Source organism: Aspergillus nidulans, chromosome V (genome assembly GCF_000011425.1).
Source record: "Aspergillus nidulans FGSC A4 chromosome V".
Classification (NCBI taxonomy): Eukaryota; Fungi; Ascomycota; class Eurotiomycetes; order Eurotiales; family Aspergillaceae; genus Aspergillus; species Aspergillus nidulans.
Genome location: NC_066261.1, coordinates 2392738 through 2416257, shown reverse-complemented (window position 1 = coordinate 2416257; position 23520 = coordinate 2392738). Strand labels below are relative to the sequence as shown.

At 49.3% G+C, this 23520-nt stretch overlaps 7 protein-coding genes across 7 annotated transcripts, besides 1 other annotated feature; 3 read left to right on the top strand and 4 right to left on the bottom strand.

The window, feature by feature from the left end:
- Nucleotides 1-23520: part of a sequence feature (contig 1.94 1501..523724(-1)) that runs on past both edges of the window.
- ANIA_05481 (putative Rho guanyl nucleotide exchange factor) lies at nucleotides 31-2826 on the bottom strand (the record flags this gene model as incomplete). Its single annotated transcript, XM_657993.1, has 6 exons — nucleotides 31-992; nucleotides 1037-1240; nucleotides 1296-1470; nucleotides 1591-1791; nucleotides 1846-2145; nucleotides 2215-2826. 6 exons carry the CDS (start codon nucleotides 2824-2826, stop codon nucleotides 31-33), a joined length of 2454 nt encoding a protein of 817 aa, XP_663085.1.
- ANIA_05482 (Ran GTPase) lies at nucleotides 4770-6280 on the top strand. Its single transcript, XM_050612324.1, has 5 exons — nucleotides 4770-4987; nucleotides 5186-5278; nucleotides 5352-5505; nucleotides 5555-5760; nucleotides 5820-6280. Exons 1-5 carry the CDS (start codon nucleotides 4925-4927, stop codon nucleotides 5949-5951), a joined length of 648 nt encoding a protein of 215 aa, XP_050468261.1. The 5' UTR covers nucleotides 4770-4924; the 3' UTR covers nucleotides 5952-6280.
- ANIA_05483 (DEAD/DEAH box helicase) lies at nucleotides 7223-10895 on the bottom strand (the record flags this gene model as incomplete). The annotated part of the gene is made up of 3 exons (XM_657995.1): nucleotides 7223-8722; nucleotides 8785-9562; nucleotides 9619-10895. The coding sequence occupies 3 exons, from the start codon at nucleotides 10893-10895 to the stop codon at nucleotides 7223-7225; spliced, it is 3555 nt and encodes a 1184-aa protein (XP_663087.1).
- Nucleotides 12988-13557, top strand: ANIA_05484 (SCP2 sterol-binding domain-containing protein; the record flags this gene model as incomplete). Its single annotated transcript, XM_657996.2, has 3 exons — nucleotides 12988-13049; nucleotides 13111-13320; nucleotides 13394-13557. Exons 1-3 carry the CDS (start codon nucleotides 13034-13036, stop codon nucleotides 13555-13557), a joined length of 390 nt encoding a protein of 129 aa, XP_663088.1. The 5' UTR covers nucleotides 12988-13033.
- Nucleotides 15121-19503, top strand: ANIA_05485 (protein nup2; the record flags this gene model as incomplete). Its single annotated transcript, XM_657997.1, has 2 exons — nucleotides 15121-15182; nucleotides 15414-19503. 2 exons carry the CDS (start codon nucleotides 15121-15123, stop codon nucleotides 19501-19503), a joined length of 4152 nt encoding a protein of 1383 aa, XP_663089.1.
- On the bottom strand, nucleotides 20149-21312 carry ANIA_10681 (60S ribosomal protein eL31). Its single transcript, XM_657998.2, has 4 exons — nucleotides 21273-21312; nucleotides 21094-21182; nucleotides 20505-20579; nucleotides 20149-20429 (listed from the first exon to the last, which is right to left on the bottom strand). The coding sequence occupies exons 2-4, from the start codon at nucleotides 21178-21180 to the stop codon at nucleotides 20223-20225; spliced, it is 369 nt and encodes a 122-aa protein (XP_663090.2). The 5' UTR covers nucleotides 21181-21182; nucleotides 21273-21312; the 3' UTR covers nucleotides 20149-20222.
- Nucleotides 21788-22886, bottom strand: ANIA_10675 (carbon-nitrogen hydrolase family protein; the record flags this gene model as incomplete). Its single annotated transcript, XM_050612322.1, has 2 exons — nucleotides 21788-22777; nucleotides 22832-22886. The coding sequence occupies 2 exons, from the start codon at nucleotides 22884-22886 to the stop codon at nucleotides 21951-21953; spliced, it is 882 nt and encodes a 293-aa protein (XP_050468260.1). The 3' UTR covers nucleotides 21788-21950.

The following is a 23520-nucleotide window of genomic DNA, read 5'->3' as shown; positions in this document are numbered from 1 at the left end:
AGCACTCATGTTTCAAATCTTGTTGCATCATCACGTTCCACCAAGACCTGGACGAACATTCTTCTTCGACCACCGGAAAGGCATGGAATTGAACACTGACCAGAAACCTTTTCGTAGCTGAACGTTGGGAATATCCGAGCCTTTGTCTGTGTTGGATGGCGGCTGTGATTTCAAGTTGTTGCTTGATCTGGACCTGGTTTTCAGTCTCATCGTCCTTGAACGGCCCAAGTGCAGAGCGGAGTCTTTGTGCAGCGCCCAGCCCTTCTCATGGTCAAAACTGTGGCTAAAATCTGATGCTTCCCGTCTCTTCCGCTTTGCCGCAGATTGCAAGGTACATTCATAGTCGTCGGGCCCTTGTGGTTGGCCAGAATTCTGTACACTGGTTGGCAAATTGATGGAGCTGGACCGTTTGTTTCGTTTGGGCCGGAGGCTGAGATGTCTCATAATTGAACCTGGCCCGAAGAAAAGCTCACCTGCGCCCAGGAACATGCCAGGGTAAGGGAGTATATCTCGGGTGTAAATAGGGTATATTGTGCGCTCTAGGCGAATCCTATCCTGCCTTCTAGCCGTGATGGTGAATTGCTGCGAAATAGGAGGTGGAACTTTGGGACGTTCTAGCTCACCGTCGACCTGGTGTAACTGACTGTGTTTATGTGGACAGTAAGTTTTCCGGATAATTATTGGTTGGATATTGGAGCGCACACGTTGCATGCCTATGGTTCCTAGCGTTTGTAGGGACGGTCTGCGTGATAGTTGAGGCGCGATATCTGAAACCTCCTCCTCCGGAGCGATATCCAGAACCAAGAATGAGCTCCCTCGTAATTCGGATGAGACTGCATCAGGCACATCCACTGAGGCAGCTGCTGACTTCAGGATCCCAGTTTTCCATTGTTTTTCTTCCGCTGCGGAGGAGGCACTTAGAACGATCTCATACTTCTCATCGTTAAGCTGAAATAGTAATTTCCACGAGAATACGCAGAAATAATCGTAGCCTGCAGACTGTTAGGAAGGAAAACCTCTAGGTAGCACCACATACCCTTCCCATTTGACAAACTATCTATCCTCACGTCAGATATGTATAGACAAGCAAGTGGTTGGAGTTTTCGGCATTCGTCATGCATTTTGGCGAGGAAGAAATGATGCTTGAATAAGACGCACACCATGAAAGTGCCCTTGACCCGCCTCGGCGGTGTCGACGCTCGATAGGTAACATGCAGGACGCCGCAGAGGCTCATGGGACCTAATTGTTGATATATATGAATGCTAGTGACCTAGAATAGTATCGTTAGCCGTACTTGTGAGGTTCGGAAGCGGCATATTTACCGTTTTGTCAAGCATATCCTGAAGTAAAAATGTTTTTTCGACAATGCTTCTGCTCAAAGTGCTGGCGGTAGCTTCATTGATCTCCGCAAGCACTTCACGAACATTCTCAACAACTTGCCGGATTCCGTCATGCGCAGAAGGATCATCCTGTATATGAGTCCATTTCAGCAGCTCCTGTAGTAGCAGTGGATATTTGCAAAGGCGTTGGGCGGGCTAAATGTGCATTAGCGCGAGTAATCTTCTCGCATTTACTTGCTAGACACGCACCTTGATAAGGATATCATTCAGGCACAGCGACTTGTTATCGTACAGCGAGCGTGTCTCCATTGATGCGGCGGACTTTGTTAGAGCCTCTATGCCTTGTTCGTATGCTTGCCAGTTTGGAACTGAATTGCGAAGAACGGCAATGTCCTCGACCAGAAGATCATAGCGTTCGCAGAACTCCTTATAATAAATGAAAGACTTTGACTGCAACAGAACGGTTTAGTCCTGAGTAAGGGTGTAGGTACTGAGCTCACCTACCAAGTACCCAATCTCCCGAGCGACAACCAAGGCCTCATTTGCTTCTGACGCCAATTGCTTCAGACGACGATCGACGTATGCCTTCAGGCTTCGTGCTCTTAGAGATCGGTGCTGGAAAGCTTTGATACTCAGATCGGGGCGCTTCTGTGCTCCGTAGTTCATCATTCGCTCAAGCTGCATTCGAGGGATGTTGGTTGTTGGTATCAAGCTCCGCGTCCGCTTTAGAAAGCTTTCATGGCACTCGCGAATTCGCTGAACATTGTGATATATTTCCGGCCGGGCTTGTATGATCAGCAGCAACTACAAAGACAGAAACGCGTCAGCTGAGAGGACAATTATAGGAAAAAGCAGCTTAGTCACAGTGCATACGTCCAAAAGTGCCTTCAGGTCGAAGAGGTAGTCCGATTCAGTCGTGATGATCTCCTGAAGCACTTGTCGTCGCTTGATAGCACGGTTTTGAGCTTCCTCATCAATACAAGCTGTCAAGGTTGGTCTCAGGCTATCAATGGAAGTTCGGAAGTCCGATTTGCTGCGATTAGTTGTACTCTGCGTGGTTCTTCTTGACCTGGCGACACTTTGGCTTGTGATACTTATTGTCGCTGTCTTGATCGTACCCAGATGGGAAGACTTCCCAGAAAGTTTCTCCCACTGTTGTTCCAGTGATCCACGGGGAAGTGAGAGGTGAATTTGGTCACCACTGCCTCGTGGTACGTGCTGCCAGCCTTCAATATGTGGCTCCGGTTCATATGTCCTTCTGGGTCGTAGGCTGTTTACCCATCGTTTGAAGGGGCCAGAGGTCGGAACTCGGTCGGAAGTGAGAGCTCGATTGATAGAGATATTAGTGGTCGTGCATTCTGGCGACTGGAGCTTTTGGAGCTTTTCTTCTTCCAGTTCAGCTGAGACAACTGGAACGACACCAGACTCACTCATCACCTCCTTTGACTCATCCACTGTAGCGAGCGAATCGATGGACGTCGCCATCACAAATTAAGGCAGAGATCGTTGAGAGCGGCCAAAGCCTTTGCTACGAGTTTTCACTCTAGAGGATAGAAAGTGGTTGCTCATATGGCAGGTTGGAAGCTACGATCAGGACGAGTTCGGCGGGCACAATCGAACGGAAGGAAGCTGGCATCAAATTCTCTCAGTCACGGTCAGCCGTGAAGTACGCAAACCTCGAACACTTGAGATCCTGACCAGATTATTAACATCTTTGCAGAATCTTTCATTGTCGCATCACCAGCCAGCAATTGAACGCCGAAGAACCAATAATAATCTGTGAACAACTCAGCTTCAATGTCTCCGCCGTACTATGTGTACACGCTCTGTGTCTCAATTGGCCATAGCCGAATGCCCGCTGTTCCGACTCTTACTCTATAAGTAATACTTGACTGACCTCTCTAGCCCCAGGTCAGTTTTCCTACGGGTGAGAACTTCGGAATGGAGAGGGTGATTCTCCTAGAGAGGCAACGAGAAAGGATATAGTAAGATAGAACGTAGCGTGCCAAGCCTCCGCCCCAGATTGTCTTTTTCCCACTCCGACGGATCTCTCCACCCGCCACCAATCGTTCACTAACCCAGATCGCCAACTAATCGTCGCTTCAACTGACTAAATAATGTTCTAGTTCTTTCAGAATATGGGAATTCCCATGGCCAATAACCTTCACGCTCCAACTGTATCCTCCGGATCAACCTCCGGAGGGATTCCCCGCGATCTCTCGAAGCTGTCAATGGCCGACTTGATAAAACACAAAGAACGAATCGAAGAGGAACTCTCAGCTCTTAGCAGCGTCCTTAACTCTGTGAGTGTGATAAGCCATCGGCTATTAGCCCACTGTTACTGACAATCTCTCGTTACTTAGCACGGTGTTAATATGGGAACTTCGCTGACGACTTTCGATGGCTTTCCCCGCGATGATATCGACGTTGCGCAAAGTGAGCCGCCGTCCCTTCATACATAATACACCCGCTTATATTGGCTCAGTTCGCACAATTCGAGCGCAAATTATTCGACTCCGTTACGATCATAAGGAGGTCATGGCTCACATTGAGAAGGGCATTCACGCTCATTTCGCCGGTCTTCAGAGTAACACAGCTGGCAGTACACCCACCAGCAGTACAAATGGCTTATCTATAGAGCCTTCCGAAATCCACCCACCAGCCGCAGGGACGAGTGTGTTGACCCCGTTTGCGAAGGTGAATAGCGTTGTACCTGGGAGTCCTGCTGTCCAAGCTGGGTTGCAGCCTGGCGATTTAATCCGAAGTTTTGGGACCGTGAATTGGCTCAACCACGAGCGCCTTTCCAAGGTGGCTGAGTTGGTTCAACAGAATGAAAGCGTGAGTTACCGTTGGCTTCTTCAGTGGCATCCCGGCGTCCGGACCATACCCGACTGACTTGAATCGTCTAGCGCCCCATCACCGTCAAAATCTCACGTGGCGGAGTAACTCCTGGCGATTCTGCCAACTTAGACTTGGAACTTGTGCCACGCCGTAACTGGGGTGGCCGTGGGTTGTTGGGTTGCCATCTTCTCCCACTTTAATGGTTTCCCTCCGGTTGAGCAGTTCCATTGGGTCGGAAAAACGGAAGAGTGCCTGATATATTGTTTATTATGAAGAAATAATGTGGCACCAAGACAGGAATGTGGCATGATTTATGATAAGTTTTGCTTGTATGGGTAGGCATGGATGGCGTTGCTCACATTTCGGGCATTGGGTATGTTTTAGGTATCGACGGGAGACTATCATGTAAGAAGTAAATACTTTTCATTGAGACTGCCCAGAGAAACAAAGACAAAAGATACAACGAATATTGAGATCTTACTGCAAAGCCCCGCGTTGCCTGAGGCTCTGGCACGTGATCACAAAGACAGTGACCGACTTTGGGCAAACCTTGGAAAATTCCATCACCAAAACTTGAACCGCTCACTCTGTTTTCTCCTTGCCCTCATCCTTCATATTCCCCACCCCTCCCATCCCCATCGTCTGTCGCGCATTCGACTGTCGATTTCGACCCTCCTGTCTCGCGTTGAGATTGGATTTGAAACTCTCTGGTTTTCTCTCCTTTAATTTTCTATAGACAACAATGGCCGAACAACAAGTCCCAACCTTCAAGCTCGTCCTCGTCGGTGACGGTGGTACTGGAAAGGCAAGTTTCTTTGCACCCCTCGGGATCCAAACCATCCTTTAGTCGTTTTCCTATTTTCAATATCTTTCATTATTCGACTCGTCCGTGTGGCTTCTTCCCACATATTCGCAACGACTATCAACGAGGCAAAACTCGGCCCCGCGCCTTTCAGATCGGCACGAAGAACGTCGACTAACCTGAGATTTTCTCCCTTCGCAGACCACTTTCGTCAAGCGCCACCTCACTGGTGAATTCGAGAAGAAGTACATCGCTACTCTTGGTGTCGAGGTTCACCCCATCAAATTCACCACGGTATGCCCCGCTGTTGACCCCGCTTCGGCCCTTCCGCCGTCTCTTTTGTCGCCCCGACTAACGCAGGTATCAGAACCTGGGCACAATCCAATTCGACGTTTGGGACACAGCTGGTCAGGAGAAGTTCGGTGGTCTGCGAGATGGATATTATATCAACGGACAGTGTGGTATCATCATGTTCGATGTTACCTCCCGTATCACCTACAAGAACGTTCCCAACTGGCACCGTACGTGCTCTCATGCCCTTTTAGCAGAACGTCACTCACAAATACATAGGTGATCTCGTCCGTGTCTGCGAGAACATTCCTATTGTCCTTTGCGGTAACAAGGTCGATGTTAAGGAGCGTAAGGTGAAGGCCAAGACCATCACCTTCCACCGCAAGAAGAACCTCCAGTACTACGACATCTCCGCCAAGTCCAACTATAACTTCGAGAAGCCCTTCCTGTGGCTTGCCAGGAAGCTGGTCGGCAACGCCTCTTTGGTCAGTCGATTCCTGGGTACCCGCTGCATCACAACGCATACTGACAGAAACTTTTGTAGGAATTCGTTGCTGCTCCCGCCCTTGCTCCTCCTGAGGTGCAGGTCGATGCCACCCTCATGCAGCAGTACAGCGACGAGATGGCCGCCGCCGCTAACCAGCCCCTGCCCGACGAGGACGACGCCGACCTCTAAATTGTCCCAGGTCTGAAGGTTTTGGATCGGACACCGGCTCACGCCCTTATTGCTGTCGTCCAGCTCCATTAGAACGAACATACCTAGGAACGATTATGCGCGCAAAGTCTCAAATCACGATACAACGATCAGCAGTCGGTGGATTGGTCTGTGGATGGCATGATATTTGCTTTGATTTTCCCTTTTTCCCTTCCGTTCAATATTTACCACTAGTAGTCTAGACTCCTTTTTATCTCTACACACTAAGTTCGTATCCAAAAAAAACGCAGCTATCTTCTGCAATAGTTGTCCAGGAGAAAAGTTTCCACATATATCACCGCCTTCATTCCACTTCCTCCGGCCAGTTCTGCCTGCCTATAAACGAGATTTTTCCTTGGGCAATAATCGCCAGACAAAGGACCTTGGCGCTGGTGGACGTCAATGATCGAGTCTTTGACCACCACGTCAATTCCCTAGCCTATGTCCAACTTATGTAGCCTGCTGTATCAATTCCAACAGTCAAATACATTATCTAGACGACCCTCCTCTCGCTTCGAGTTATCAGCCGAGCCTACGCCTACACGTGACACGGAACAGCGGCTGCAATGGAATTTCGAAGTAGGCAATTTGGCAATAAATGACGTCAGCGTTGGGCGACAATGTCTCCCGCTGCAGACGCAAGGTGAATATAGAACAGTACTTGGCGAGGGTTTCGATTGCCAATCTAGGTTTATGCAGCGATGGGTAGATTTGGGTAGTTTCAGGCGTTAGGCAGAAGTGGGTGATTCTGGCTGCATCCCGTTCTGGCTGCCTGTTATGATAAGTACAATCCTGGAACGTAGGCTCAGTCTCTGCAGACAGACGTGAGGGATGGTAGCAGTCAGCCTCGGTTAACCTGGGTCTGGACTTGGTTCATTCGACGGGTAAAATCTGTGATTTTAGACCTTGTTCAATCAAAGATCTGTTTGCTCGAAAGGAGAGATTTACAATGGTAAACTTTTATTGTCATGCTAGCAGTGAAAGTACGTAATAGCTGAAAAACGAAAGATACAGAGAAAAGATGCAAGATATGTCACTTAGTTCTACTCCTTGCTGAGGGGAAACAGGACCTAAGACAACGTAGTTACAGTCTTGGGAAATTGAATAATATGTAACGAACAAGCTTTTGACGGTTCACCCGGGTATAATGATTAAACAAAAATCCGTATGAAAGATCCTGGACGCCCGCCAACGCCAAAATGAGGTAGCAGAAGCAAGCTAACCTACTCTTTTATTCCCTAGAATGCAGAATGTTAGTTACTCGTAGGCGAATGAGACGCAGGGAGACGCACGAATAAGTAGCCAAGCTCACGGGTGCTCAACCTAGCAATGTTCTTCGATTCCTTCTCGTCCAATGCACCATCAATGATAGCGCGCTTTTTATCCTGGAGCTCGATGATACGGTCTTCGACAGTTTCTGGTACAAGGATTCGATGGACATGGACTTCTCGCAACTGCCCAATGCGATGAGCACGGTCAACCGCCTGCTCCTCGACGTAAGGGTTCCAAAACGGGTCAAAAATAATCACATGGTTTGCGGCGACTAGATTCAGACCGGAGTTGCCTGCCTTCAAAGACACCAGCATGACTTTGCAGCTGGGGTCATCAGTAAAGTCTAGCACGGCCGAGTTCCGATCCGCTGGCTTCATGCTCCCATCATACCTACGATACCGGTGACCTTCACGCGCAATTGGAATCTCGAGCAGATCCAGTAGAGAAGTAAACTGGCTAAAGATGATGATCTTTTCATTGTTGTCCCGGCGCTCAATATCGCGTATAATCTCCATGGTTTTCTCAATCTTCGCGCTAGTAATCCAAGTCTTTTCCAGGCGACGCAAGTACTTGCGTTTCGATTCCTGGTTTTTCGAGGCTTCTTTCTTCAGCTCGGCAAGAGTCTTTCTGGGCTTGCCTTTGCCTTTGCCCTTGCTTCTTACTTTCGGTCTCTTGGGAGGCGTTAAGTCACAGTCGCTGTCATTCGAAATAAAATCGGACAAAGTTGCGCCCTCGTCGCTGTCATCGGTATCGTCACGGTCCCCGTCTTCCTTAATCGCAATCCCCAAGCCCCCCAGACCAGCTGAATCCTCAGACTCATCAGGAAAATGAACTTTCCGAAAAGATACATGATCGGTTATTTTCTTGGGGTCGACAACTCCACGACAATTTGGGCACTTCACTTGCGCAGCTCCATCAATGCCTTGCTGCAAGGAAAGCGACGGATCGGAAATTCTAGAGAAACATTCACTGCATGTCCCATGTCCACAGGGGAAAAAAATGATTGGATTGTCCACTGCATCAATACAGACCGGGCACTCAAGATTCTCATTATCCCGTAAGCGAGCAACAACCTCGTTGCTAAATTGCTCTGCGTTGGCGATGAAATCGACTCCTTCAGAAGCCTCGTTGAGCTTGACACTAAAATCAGTAATCAAGTGCGGATGACAGCAGGCTTGTCGAAGACGAAGAAGAAGGACAAGGATGTTGGAATAATTTCGCCCCACTGTTCCGGCCTCGAGATATCTGTTAAATTGAAGTTGAGTTTTCGCTTCCAGTGCTTTGTATAATTCCAGTTCATCTTCACTAAAAACGGCATGGACCTTTTCCGAGAATCGAGGGGGAATGTCGAAAATGGGCTTGCCATCTATCTTTGAATGTTTAGTGCGCCGTAGTAGAACTGCTTTGAGGAGAATGCGAAGCTGCGTCATCGCCTTCTCTTGGAGGTGCTTGTTGTTGGTTTTCAACGGTGCAGAGAAGTCCTAATTGGCCTCAATTAGTCTGCGATACGTAGCGGAAATTCCGGGAAAACTAAACCACTCACTCTCTTGAAACGATCCAGGTTAGCGTAAGGACGGATTCGCAAAAATTTCAATAAAGAATGCAATTCTTCGACATTGTTCATCATTGGTGTTCCGCTCATGCACCAGCGGTAGGTCGTATTCAGTCGGCAGCAAGCAATGGCAGACTGGGTAGCTCGGTTTTTGATGCACTGGGCTTCGTCAATGATCACCCGATACCATTTGCTCGTAGGTCCAAGGCAAGGTAGCGTTTTCAGGTATTGTCTGGTCAGCGTTGGCTCCTCAGCGCCGTCTTTGAGTAGCTGTTCGTATTTGATTACACGCTTGAGCTCTGAAGCCAACATTCCAAATGTGGTGAGCACGACATCATATTTCTTCAAGTCACTGAAACTCGTTCGGCCTTTGTCCCCATGTAGAATGTACACTTGAAGACGATGACCCGGGGAAAGCATCTTCTCAATTTCCCGCTTCCACTGCTGCATCAATGCAACAGGAGCGATGATTAATGTCGTCTTTCGCTCGGGGTCGCTTGACGGACGAGACACCATAAGAGCAATTGCTTGAATAGTTTTGCCTAGACCCATGTCATCGGCCAAGATGCCTCCCTTCTGATCACATTCTTCCTTGGATCTCATCCAGGCTAAACCCAGCTTCTGGTGATCTAACAATGGGTACTTGAGTGCCGCCGGAGTTCCTTCGCGGTCTTTCGCTGAAAGGTCGGCATCGGGTCGGATAGTTTCCAGCAACTGCTTTATCTCTTGATTGATTTGTTTCGGGTCACCTCCGTCTTCATAAAAGTCTCTGTATACGCGGCGATTAGCACAATCAAACAAATGAGACGTCAGTAAAAGAATTACCGTATATCACGACCAGCCAAGGCTGTCGGATAGTTATCGTCCAGAAACCCGCTAGTGATAATATTACCCAATGGCATCCGAGAAGGAGAGATGTTAGTAGTACCACTAAGCATGTCTCTAGCTCCTTTGTAGATTGCCATAGCTGATGGCATAGACTGTGGCCACCTACTCATAGCAGAGTTGCCGAAACCATTCGACCCATTGGCAGCGGCAGGACCAGGATAATGATAGGCGTAAGGGTTCTGGACTGATTTGGCAGTATTAGATATGCCCAGATCAGCATTTCCGCGGTTCGGCACGTATTGGGACGGACGACTGGTAATTCTCGGGTTGGAAGTGATGCGAGACTGAAAATCTTGAGGGGATATTTCTGCAAGATCGCTATCATCACTATCCGGATGGATTTTCGAGGACCCAGATTGCGGACCGCTAAAGGCATGGTTCGCGTTCAGAGAAGGCGCAGCACTTAAGCCTGCTGGTCTTGTGCCCAGAAACAGCGAATTGGAAGAGCTGAATTGCGGAATCGATGGAAGGTTCTCACGTGTGGGAGTAGGCGGCTCAGCGCGACTTATATATGAGAGGGTTTGTGCAGAGGGTGATGCTGACATTAAATGGCGAGCAAATTCCGCATCGCGGCGTTCTTGTTCCTTCCGTTCTTTCAACCACTGTTCTGCTCTTCTCTGTTCTTCCTGGAGCGCACGCATATCTTGACCGTCCAGCCCCAGGATGCCCAGAATATCATCATCAACATCAAACTCGCTGTCAAGTCCATCGCTTGGGCTGTTGCGGCTGAACGGAGTAGACGAAGCAGCCTGCGTAGAAGCAGGACTGGCGATGTTTCCTGTAGTACGTTTTGACGATCGCACACTCACTCCATCTTCGGTGTCATCTTCGGAGAGTCGGCGTTTGCGAACAGTAAGCATTTCCGAAGAGTTGGCTAAGCGAGAATCTCGAGGTCGGGATGGTATCGAGAACGCGGAACGGTCGAACTGCGGTGGGCTCGAGGGGATTGAAGGTGCAGAAAAGTTTAATCCGTCAAGTTGTGCAGATGTTAGACTCTGCCCAACAGGGAGGGAATAGACAGGTGTTCCGCCTGCATGGTGGCCGCGCAGTCTAGCTAACTTGGATTCGAGGTCTTTGATCGCCTCCAGTGTTTCTAATCTTTGTTCGGCCGCATCCGTGCGCGAGCTGTGCGACTCATCCAGACTTTGCAAGATGGCTCGCTGCAAGTCCAGCTCGTCTTCAAGATCCTCGATTGTCTGGCCGGTAGACGACATGATAGAAACGATGGCAGTCGCGGTGGCGCGGGAGGGCTTTCAGGTAGGGGATCCCATAGGTGGACTGAGCACGATTCCGGCAGAGGACGAGGCCATAAGGCGATTACTGCGATGTGCGGTGTGGTGTACCAGACGCTGGAACTGAAAGGTAATTAAAGAGCGGGAATCAAATGCAGGAAACTGAAGAGTAACAGATACGTTGGCGAGGCGAGTGAGCCTAGTGAGGCTCGATAACATTAATCGCGATAGTCGATCTATCGAGTCTTGGCGCGTTGGTGCCTTGCTGAACCTAACACCGTGCCTGCCGGGGCTGAATCCGAAGACAATGAGTTAAGGCACTAACATTATTTACTGGGCTGCTTGATGCTTCTATATTTGCTCGAGAGTTTTGAGAAGCTGAAGGAGCACCCATAATCCACTAAAAGAGTGGCGAAAGGGATCCTTAGACTTTTCGCTGAGTGAATTTTTCGCGGCTTCGCAAAGATATATAAGCAACCATTTTCGGCCTTGCAAGGATTAACTTTGTCACGCATAAATAACAAGCAGGACTATAAAGATGGTTCAGAGATTGTTCAGAGTCAGCCTTTTTTTTTTTCTTCATTCGAATTATCTGTATATAGACGTGATAATCTTATATATACGCTCTATTTTTAAAGCCTTTGCTACTTAAATTCAATGAACTGAAACTCTCGCGTTTCATGAATTTTTCCTGCATTTAAGTGTGACAGCTGTTACCCAGGTCTGCATTATTTAATGCATATAGAGGTATCTGTTCGCTACAATACTATGTGTACAGGGTCGAATAGCAATTATGGTGCTCGAGGTACTCTCGTTGGAGCTAGTCGGGAGCCCTGACTACGCTGATAAACCCACTGTGCAAAGGTTTCTTTGCGACGGGGGCCCTTCGGTCCATTGCTTCAGGGGTCATTTCATAGGTTAATTATACCGAAGTCCTCTTGAAGGTGTGCGAGCGACAAGCGGGGGAATGAAGTGTCTTGAGTGGTGCTCAGTGTCTTATCCAGCCTTCGGGGATTGGGGTTTCCCGTACAAACTATTTAGGAACCTTTCAGGCCGGAACAAGTACCTGAAATATCAGCAGGAACGGCATAAAAGTCTTCCCCGTGAATTGGCTTTATCCATATACTGCGAAAGCAGTCCAGTCCGTGGCACAGAAAACCTTTCATGAGGCCACGCCGAGTGCCACTAAAAGGCGATATCAGGACATTATCGATGTGCCCTGTCAGGTAGTTCCTCGCGTTCCGACATGGACGAGCTCGAATGCTTCAACCCAACGTAGAAAAAATTCGATCAGTAGACGGCTGCGAAGAGAAATACATCAGCGGACTATTTTGCCGCTCGGCGCTTTCGGTTAGATTCTGTACAGCGCTCTTTAAATGAATGACATTAAGGCCGTCGAAGTTTACGTTGGCGATAGACGACAACATGAGGGAGAAAGCAGATTTTCTGCGTCCTTTCAGTTCAGGTCATTGGGAGACACCAGTCGTAAAGGAGAGTTTCGGTGATCACTGGCAGAGGAACGCACGCGGTTTCGGTGTTGGAAAATGACGCTACTGTAGAATTTGCCGTGATTTCATTTTATGAAACGTCAGAGAACGGGAGACACTTGAGTGGAGAGAAGCGGCCTCCCCAGATACAGAGGTGGAGTTTTCAATGTAGCTGAAGCCATGTTGCCCTCCGGGTAGTTGGTTGAAGGTGTACTGGTTGCATCATTCGAAGGTTCCGTGGGACTCCAGAAAGCGAGGTACACTTTGTTTTCATGTGGGCCGTGCGGTCGAAGCTCGTCGTCGCTGCGCGAAGCGCTCGCAATGGGAATCTTTTCTGTTGAGCCCCAGTAGTTCACGCCAATGGATTGTGTGGAGGTTTACTCCATCGGAAAGAATCACAAGAGTCTAATGCAGAGACCCAAAGGAGCATTGAGAGCGAGGTAAACGAGCCTCGGCACAAAGCTCGCAACAGTACCCCGACCGCCTGGATTCACATGCCTGGGGTAAGCTCAATGTCCATCACTATTAATATTTGTTCCCCCTCGCCGTCTCCTGCTGGTAGTTACACATACGCCTACACCAACTTCTTCGTTACCGATATACTACTAAATATTCTACCACGCCGTATCCACAATGACTCTCAAAGTTGGTAAGTCAGCGTTTATCCGACTCAAGTCGCGCCTCCGCTCTAACTGAACTTCCCTTCCCAGACGGTTTCGACTCCTCCGCGGCTTTCGACGTGATCAACGCTACCCTCCAGAGCGACGAAGCCGAGCGCAAGAACGCCATCAAGAGTGCCCAGACTATCGTTGCTTTCAACCTGAAGAACGCCAGCGGCAAGGAAGAGAGCTGGTACCTCGACCTCAAGGAGAAAGGCGAGGTCGGCAAGGGTGCTGCTCCTGCCGGCAAGAAGGCTGATGGTGAGTTTCCATCTATTCAGGAATTATGAATTGGGCATTTGTGTGTCGAAGGCTAACGTTATTTGATTGTCAGTCACCCTTAACCTTTCGGACGCTGACTTCGGTTCTCTCGTTTCCGGCAAGGCCAATGCTCAGAGACTCTTCATGGGAGGGAAGCTCAAGATCAAGGGCAACATCATGAAGGCTACGAAGATGGAGCCCGTTTTGAAGAAGGCCCAGGGCAAGGCTAAGCTATAGATACCCTGTTATATATTTTCATTTCTGTATTTCTCAGCTGGATGGCAATTTATCTTATTCTCTGAATCCAAAAAAAAAAAAAACACCATTTAACGTTTCGTTATCGTTATCCGTTGTATAAATATTTGGAGACCAGGTAACCAAGTTAGGTCACATAATGGGCCTGTAGCCTGAGGCCGGGACGGGCAGTCAGTTGACCATTCCGGACGGCTGCGCAGGGAGAACTTCGAGAATTAATGTGCGGGCACATCGCATAAGTCAACAGAATAACATACATGGCCAGTTTGTAGCGGGTGAAGTCACTATTTTGGTGGTAATGGAAATGTACAGAGTACTGAAGCCAATATCACTACCAAGATGACCGAGCGATAGGCCAGCCTCTGCAAAGGAAGTAGAGAAGCGACATCTACGTTCGTTTATTGCCTGCCTGCCCATCCTGTCGTCATAAGACATGGAGCGCCACACGGTTGACGAAAGTACAGTAGCCAGCACGGCAAGAGATCATCTGCGATTCTCGGGTTTCAAGAAAGGGGGCTTTTCTCAATTTCGTACCCTCAGCTGCAACCATATAGGACGTCATGTTGAAGTACCCCATAAGCGTTCTTTTCCCGTGTCATGGAAATGTGACGAACCGGGTTGCGCTATTGCGGTGTAGCAATGAAGTACTGGTTTCCGTGGTTCCCCGTAGAGCAATGATAGTGTTTGAAATAGGTACTCTTGGTTGCATGTCACTGTCAACGGTTTGAAGTCGGGAGATAACAATCGAGCATTTTGTATTAATCAGAATTGTCCACTCTTGCTATGAAAAAGTAAAAGAGGTCAAAGTGACTAGAGTAGTTCTGTTTGTTCTTGCGCCAAGACCTAGCCTTGAATTATCACGTGACTGTAAGTTTTTTCGAGCGGTGGCTGCCAGTCCCTCCTCGATCGCGAGCGGGAGTGAGTGCTAAAAAAGAAGTAGCTCCAGTAACACCCATCATCCACACGCAGAGCACATCGAAACTAGGCGCCGCTCTGCTCACTTTGGCTTCGATGTTTTTATTTATTCTCTAGCTCAGTCTTTTTCTCTCTCCTGTCGCATCTTCATCACCTTGTCTGCTTCGCGAATCGCGACCCTGCCATTTTGAAGGACGGACCAAGCGCGTGCGCATTTAGAGCCACAGTCCGCAACGACTGGAAATATCAGGGAATCTGTTTCTTTTTCAACATATACTTCATATCTCGTCGGCGACATCGCAGTTTTCTCAGCTTTTTCGCTCCCGAACGGGCTCGCACATAACCTTTTTTTCCCTCTCGACTCCAACCTCGTCGCGACTCAGTTTCGCAATTGTCGGGGCAACAAGTCGTCAATCGCCTTGATTATCTACCGTGAGCAGGATATAATCTCTGAAAGAAGTGCTAAAAGCGCACAGTACAATTGATGACAAACCGTCCGCTCGAGTGCTTGAAACCGTCATAAAGGAAGGGGTGAAGGCCGCGGGTGCTGTACTGTTGTCTCGATAAATGTCTAAGAGATCGGCTCAAGGTCCTCAAGGGGATAAGGACACTGATCTATTTAAGTTCAACATGTCAAGTACACCGGATGACAAGCCCCAGCGGGCCACAGCTGCGCAACTAGCGGCTCGAAAGTAAGTGATTGCTGACTGGCCTGTCTACAACTTCACTTCCTCCTGCACATCACCATGCAGCAGCTAGCCGCACTCTTCCTGCTGCAGCGTCCTCTTTTCTTGTGGTCTTGATTACCTTTCCTGTTTTTTGTTTCCACTGTAGCCCAGCTACTTTACCCTTGCGTTCGCCGTGGTTGCATATGCTTCTTCTAGACATATCACATCTTATGCATTGACTAACGACGTATTTAGAATCAAGGATGTTCGAAGGCGGCCGCGTGCTGGCACACCGTCCGGTTCGGCTGGTGGCTCGTTTGGTTCGCCATTCAATTCGATCGATCCGAACACAGTCTCTTCCCCATCTCTTGCTCAACAACCGATGACAAACGGTTTCAGTTTTGGGCAATCACAAAGTTTTCCTCCGGCTAGCCCAACTCCTAAACCGCCTGCTCAGAACGGAGGATCACAATTCTCTTTTGGCTCTGGTGGTGGTTCATCGGCCTTCAATTTCTCTGCCTCTTTCGGTGGAACAGCATCAACACCTGTCAGTAATCCTTTTGCATCTATGAATACTGGCGGTGCTAGTCAGCAAGCGCCCGCGAGCAGTTTTTCCGGCTTCAAAGGCAACCTGTTTAATGTGCCTTCGACTGGGAGTCAGTCTCCCGCCCAACAGCCTTTGCCGTCTGGAGGGCTATTTGGAGCTGGGTCTCAGCAGAGCAGCTCTGCAGGGGGACTGTTTGGTAGCAGTGCTAATAATGGACCCTCGGCTCAATCTGGCATTGCTACTCCATCAAACGGAAGCATCTTCGGCCAGTCCACTGGTGCTTCTTCATCGAACATCTTCGCGCCATCGGAGGCGGACAAGCCAAATCCCTTTGCGCAAAATACGGCATTTGGTGGTGACTCGATGCAGACCTCTCCAGACGCTAAATCTTCCTCTCAGAAACCGTCACTATTCAGCAGCGGAAGCGGCGGCTTTAGTGTTTCCACGAACTTTGGCAGCTCTGGTGCAGGTAGTCTTTTTGGCGGTCAAAGTTCGGCGTCGTCTCAGACTCCATCAAAACCCTTGTTCGGAGCGAAGCCAACCGAGCAAACAACCTCTGCATCGCCTTCTCTGTTTGGCGCCTCCTCTTCCGCCCAGCCTGCTTCCTCGACTCCTGCCGCGTCGTCTTTCAGTTCTGCACCGTTGACAACTGGCAATACCTCATCCTCGCTCTTCAGTACATCGACTCCGAAACCTGCGACAACGGGACAAAATCTCTTCCAACCTACTACAAGTCTATTTGGTGCATCTACTTCTTCCACCGCGCAAAAACCCTCCGAGGAAAAGGCCCAGGAAGGGACAAAGGCAAACCAGTCTACTTCAACCCAGCCATCGTTCAGCTTTTCCTCTACCACAACTGGCGCGTCATTATTCTCCAGTAACGCAAGCGGGGCTCCAGCCCAGTCCACTGGTCCGTCGCAGCCTGTATCAACAGGGAGTTTGTTCGCTCCCGAACCTGCGTCTACTGAACAAGAAAAGCCGAAGCCTGCTGAAGGAAATCCTTTTAGTAGTTTATTCGTCCCCAAGCCAGCAAATGCGGAAAGTCCTAAGCCTGAGCAGAAATCGTTGCCTTCCTCAAGCCCATTTGCTCCGAAGCCTGTGTCTAGCGAAGGCGCGAAGACGAGCGAGCAGCCGAAGACATCTACCCCTGCATCGCCCTTCTCTGCTCCAACTCTTGGTGCAGCATCTTCGCCTGTATCTCAGTCTACTGCTTTTTCAACTTCAGCACCACAGACAAGCTCTTCAATTTCTGCCTTCTCCCCCACTACAACCCCGCAGAATCCCTTCAAGACCAATGGAGTTAAGCCAGCTGGCATAAATTCGCCAGTGTCGTCTACTACTAGTAGTTCGGCTTTGAGCTTTGATAAGCTTCAACCTGCGAACATGCCATCCGGCCTGGATAAGGGTACCAAAGAAGAAGTGGAAACTGTTCATCGTGTTCGCTTGCTAAACGCCTGTTTCCAGCGCGAAGTTGCAAAGCTGGATGCTACCACCAACAGCTTCGATCAACTGATGCAGTTTTACCTGCGCGTTCGTGAGACAATTGGTGCTCCGGTTGAATGGGCGGGTACCAAGCGCAAAGCTTCTGATAGTGATAACACGGTTGAGCCTTCTAGGAAGGCTGCGACATTCGGCAACGGAAACTTGGCCTCCAGCGCTGCTTCACCGGACACCACGACGTCGTCGAAGCTTTTCAGTGGCAGTCAAAACGCACCTTCGACCAGTAACAAGAGAAAGGCGACTGGGGATGATGATAGCGATGCATCCTCGCCTGCGAAGCGTGTAGATGGTGACTCCGCAACTGCCAACATTTTCGCAAACTCTTTCTCAAGGTCCAAAACCATTGAGTCCAATAAACCAGCAGGCACTCCATCTCCCAAGAAACTTGATGCTCCTGTCCTCAAACCATCTACCCCAGAGTCCATCAAACCTAGCCTTTTCTCCACAACACCAAAATCATCGCCTCCTAAGCTGGCATTTTCCGCATCCTCGGCTCCCAAAGAGTCTTCAGCATCAAGTGCAACTTCCTCTCAATCTATGCCTGCTTTCAAACCCGCTTTTACTGCGTCAGCAAGCGGTACCCCTTCCCCAAGTCCTTTCGTCGTCAAAGCTTCAGGTGATGCAGGCCCTAGTACTTCTGCGCCTCCTCTAGCTATTCCCAAATTCGGCTCTGGTGGCCCTATCAACTTTATGTCTCAGTTCAAAGCTCAGGCTGAGAAGAACGCTGAAAAGGAGAAGGAAAAACGCAAGGCGGAAGAGTTTGACTCCGACGAAGATGATGAAGCAGAGTGGGAACGCAAAGACGCCGAAAAGCAGCGAAAGAAACGTGAGGAACTTGAAGCGCAACAGAACCGACGCGCTAAATTCGTTCCCGGTCAAGGATTCTCTTTTGAAAATTCAGCTACAGAAGAGGAAAAATCGAACACGAGCGCTGCCTCGTCAGTCTTGGATTCTAAACCAAACTCCTTTTCAAGCTCTAGCAACATATTCGGTCATTTGTCTGCAACACCATCTGAAAGCGGGGAGAATGAGCACGATGCCGCTGACGACACGGAGGAAGACTCTGTTACCGGTGATGATGCCGTTAGAGAATCCTCTTCTGCGCCGACAGAAGACCTTCACGCAAGTCGAGCTGATTCCAAGATAAACAGTACGGCATCCGCCCCCAGAAGCAGTGATGAGGACGATTCTACAAAGGATTTGAAGAAGTCAAAACAGGCGGACAACTCCGAACAACACGGCGCTGAAGACGGAAGCTCAGGTGGCCGCAGCTTGTTTGATCGCGTGGAGTATAATAAGGACGGAAAGCCGAAGCGCCAGGGTGACGACGCTAAACCTGCTTCCTCGCTTTTCGGATCTCCTCAGTTCGCGTCACCTTTCAATAGTTCCTCTGCGTCTACTCCAAACCCATTCGCTGCGTCGGCGCAATCCCAAGATAAGAAACCGGAAGAAGGTTCCACACCCAAACCTTTATCCACCAACATTTTCGGTTCTCCGACTCCGGCTGGTAGTATCTTTGGTAATTCAACGTCAGCTACCTCAGGCGCAAGCACCCCTTCGATTTTCGCTACTGGTTCCAGCGCCACCAAGCCTGGCAGCGACAATACTTGGAAACCAAATACGCCCATCAAGTTTTCATCTGATTCTGCACCAGGTCTAACCTTATCAGCCAAATCCGAAACCGCAACGGCAGCACCAGCTTCTGAATCCTCTAACCATCATCCAACGCTCTTTGGGGCTCCGTCCGCAGGTGCTCAACCTGGCCCAAGCGGTAACGAGGGAACTGCTGGCTTCTCATTCGGTGGTCCTTCCCAACCAGGATCTTCTTTTTTGACACCATCTGTGCTCACTTCCGAGTCCCAGAGCCGTGCCACAACACCGGGTGTGACTTCCGATACTGGAGCCGAAGATTCCGCCGATGGAGACGCTCAAAAGCCAGAACCTCAGGTTGACCTTGCTAGAAGTGGTGCCGGCGAAGAAGACGAAGACATCGTAATAGAAACACGAGCACGTGCTTTGAAGATGGTAGACGGATCCTGGGCTAGTCAAGGTGTGGGTTTCTTGCGCATCTTAAAAAATCGAACCACGTCCCGCAGTCGCGTCCTCGTTCGAGCCGACCCTAGCGGAAATGTGGTCCTGAACGCCAGATTGATGAAGGAGATTAAGTACACCGTGAACGGAAACAACATACAATTCCTTGTTCCCAAGGCCGAAGGCGCACCAGAGATGTGGGCTCTTCGTCTCAAAGCTGGCGAAGCCCTGAAAGTTGGGACTGCCATGGACGAGAACAAGTCGTAATTAGTTTACTGATTCTCAGAAAGAAGGGATTTTTACGAGCAAACATGGACCTGGCAAGGGTACATTATCCTCATTTCAACAGTCTTCATCACTAATGCATCCACCGGCCTTTGCTTTATACTTCTATCCGGGGATTCGATGATGAGCTCGCTTGCAAGCTTTTTCTAATCGAAAGTCTTGTTTGTATTATTTGTCACAATTTCGAATCACGTCGCATCCGGGTCTGATTTTGGATTCCAAGTTATTACCCACTTCTACTCTTCTACCTCGTGTCTTTGTGAACATCAGGTCAGCATGCCGATATGCATATGTTGGAGTTTTGCTTCTAGTACACAGGTTTATAGTTCCAGTTCTGCTTATTGTTTTATTAGAGCATGACACTCGGTGCGCTCAGTTTTTATTCGCTCAAGGTAATAGGAGTAGACCTAGACAAAGGAAACCTCGTACCTTGGTATCTGTTAGATGCTGGAAGTGATATCGTAAGCACTGTTTTGACCAGGTTTCTGTGCTGCAAGACTGGGCCGCGAACAGCAGCCAATTGAAACCATGCGGAGGACATTTGCAACGCGACAGGACATCTCGGCTCCACTAGAGCTACCACAGCTTACGAGAAAGAAAGGATTCAGTTCTACAGGCGCAAATGTTGCCGTCACAGAAGAGGTATTTTTGAATTCATTTTTGTATCAACCAACTAGAACCGGTAGGAACGAAACACCCGTTTACTCCTCATCGACAACGGTGGTCTGGAGACCCTTGGGCTCCTTAACGTTGACGGCCTGGACGTAGGAGTAGAGCTTCTCCTTAGCACCCTCCTCGTCGTTACGCTTGCGAGAGATGCGGACACGGAGGCGGAAAGGAACGCCCTTGATACCGGCTTCCCAGACCTTCTTGTTGAGCTGGGGGTCGAGGCGGACGTCGGTGGTGCCCTGCCCACCGGACAAAAGGTGGTTAGAGCATGCTCAAATTTCACAGGGGTTTCTTGTGGGACGGAAGTGACTAACCATGGCGCGAGTAGCGAAAGCGCGGATCTCCTTGATAGCGCGAGGAGCACGCTTCTTGAAGGAAACACCGTGCGTCTATTGAGTAACAAAAAAAGAAGAATCAGTCTTCCGCCCGAATGCCATCTTGAAAAGAGGAATATTTTTTCTTGCTGCGATTGCGGCCATGAGGTGGACTTCATAAAACCAATTCATTTTCTTTTTTTGCGTTTGACGACCTTCTCACTCAGTTCACAGGTTCATCATGATCTGGACCCAATTACTTGGATTTCAGATTGGTGAAGCATGATTCCTGGTTCCAGTCTGTAGTTGCATGCGCGACGACTTGCTTTGCTTCCCCCGCAAGGCTGCGGCTTCCACCTTTCTTTTCTCAAGTGAAGGTTTCTTCAGTTAAGGGAAATCGTGCGCTTGTCTTATCGCTGGTTGGCGCGGGTTTCATGTCCTTGTTCTCCATCCATGCCTCACGGTTGTCGGAAAGAGAAGGTATGTTTCATCCTTGTCTTCCGTAGCATCACAGCTCGGTGGTCGATTGTGCGTCGAACCGCCGAAAGAAGGGAGGAGAGATAATGACGAGTTTCGCAGTTTAACATACCCTCTTGTGCAGGTTAATGGTGTACTCGCGGGTCACCACGTCGGCGATAGCCGAACGCTGCTTCTTGCCGGTCTGAACGTTGGACATATCTGAATGGGAAAAGCGATTGTTAGACAGAATTATTCATCGCGACAAGATCATCCCAGTAATGAATTTGGAACGGTTGCAGCAAAACTCACTGAAGGGTGTTCGGCTGTGGTTGGCTGAAGTTGTCGACTGTCGAGGAGTTGAGGATTCCTAGGTGCCTTTTTTTCGATGTGGTCGAAAAGTGCGGCTCGCTTGTGTGGGGTTGATGTGATTGGCCAACACGAGTCACGTGGAATTGTCCAATGAATCCTGCAGCCAACAAACCGAGAACTTCAGGACACTTCCAAGCGAAAAACGAAGAGGCCCGGTTTAATATTGCAGCATAGTCGTCTTCATGTCAATGAATTGGCAAATTTTTTGTCTGGGGTTTATGCTGACACTTTCGTTGAATAGAACTAAGAGGCCTGAAGTAATGAATTCCTATCGCTTGGTTCCCTGTGGCCTCGATAGTGGCATCTACGCGGTCCCTTTAATATAGTAAGGGATAGGCCAGCTACAAGTCTCCTTTGGCCATCTAAATAAATAAAAATGTAAAGCCCATTCAAGAAGATAGCTAGGGCACACCTCGAATCGACGGTCAGCGGTGCACGAGCCACTTCCGGATGTAGTAGTCCAAACTCCGCTGGAAAGCTGCAATTATACTGCCGAGCAAAATACAACTTCTGACTAATAGCTTAGAAGTGACTTAATGTCTAACTGCTCGAATTGGCGTCGTTCAATTCTCTATAAACTGGGTACTCGGAGCATCGTCCAGTGTTCATACATGTGCGTTAGTTCTTGCCGGCGCTTACGTCCGGGTACAAGTCGAACCGCCGTTGGGTGTAGATGGGGATACCCTTTCGCGTACTTTCAATCGTCTCGGGGTCGAGATCGGCGTAGACGATAGTCTCCGACTCTTCTGCCTCTGACAGAATCTTCGCACTGGGATCTGCCACCAGACTATGGCCGTAGGCATGGTAGGTGGCAGTTGTGTCCCGTGCGGGGCTGCACAATGCCACATACACCTGGTTGTCAACTGCGCGGGCGCGAGCGAGTAACTGCCAGTGCAAAGGACCAGTAGTCGTGTTGAAAGCACCAGGATAGATCAGTGCGAATGCACCCTTGCGAGCAGCAGTCATGCCGGGCTCTGGGAAACGGATGTCATAGCAGATGGCGAGACCGATTTTGCCGTAGTCAGGTAGGTCCACAATAGTCAGTTGATTTCCAGGCGACAGAACTTCGCTCTCCTTGAATGTAATCTTCCCGGGAATATCGATGTCAAACAGGTGGGTCTTGCGGTGGGTTCCAATGAGCGCGCCGGACGGTGAGAATACCAGCGACGTATTGTAATATTTCTTGGATGTGGTTTCAAGCTCCGGGATGCTGCCTCCTACGAGGTACGCCTTGGCCTCAGCGGCGAGAGCTGATAAGGCGTGATAGGACGGAGACTGTTCCTTTGTTGGAGGAGACGGAAGAAGAGTTTCGGCATATTTTGGAAAATATTGAGTGCCGTATGGGGAGTTAAAGCACTCGGGAAGGACAATCAAGGAGGCACCGGCCTTTGCAGCCTCGAGGACCTTCGTACGGGCGTGGGCAAGATTAGCGGCTTTGTCTGCGCCTGTGTTCCGACACCTATTAGATTGAACGCTAAGCAGATTGAGGAAAGACATACCTGATGCAAGCTGCACCAAGGCAAGTTTGAGGGGCTTCTTCAGTAAGGCGGTCATGTTTCGATATGCGTGCAGCAAAATATCCAGATGAATGTTGTCATTGAAGCAATGCGGGGAGAAAGCCGGGAGTTGGAGATGATGATACTGCCGATCTTCGTCCTTTTGGGCTTGATGTCATCTTGTCAGCTTAGTCATTGCCGGCGATGTTCTGCTCGCCAATAAGGATCAGCAATAAGTACAATTGCAGAGACATCAAGTGCAGGACTTGCTGATTGAATCCTATTGAGCTTTTTTCTGTTCAGCCTCCCCTCATCATTATCGAGGATACTCTGAACGGCAGGATGGGGCGCTACCCATATCTTAACTGAAGACGGTTGTTCTAATCTTTTCTCCTGGGTTCAGCTCAGCCTGTGCAGTACTGCCGTTACGGTCATAGATACTCATCCGTCGCTATCGTCAGTTTCTGCTTGAGTGCGTCAACGTCTTACAATGTCGCGTCAAACGATAATGAGATATATGTCAGTATCCAAGCCATCAGGCGTTCAGGGCTAGTATGCGCTGCACTTGCACCGGCTTGATGATGGCAGTCTTGCTGGTGTTTATCGCCTGCTGTGATCCCATTATATCCAAGCACGAGGCCCAACCGCAAGCGTACGAACAATTGACAACTACTTTAATTCCCTTTGGCTAC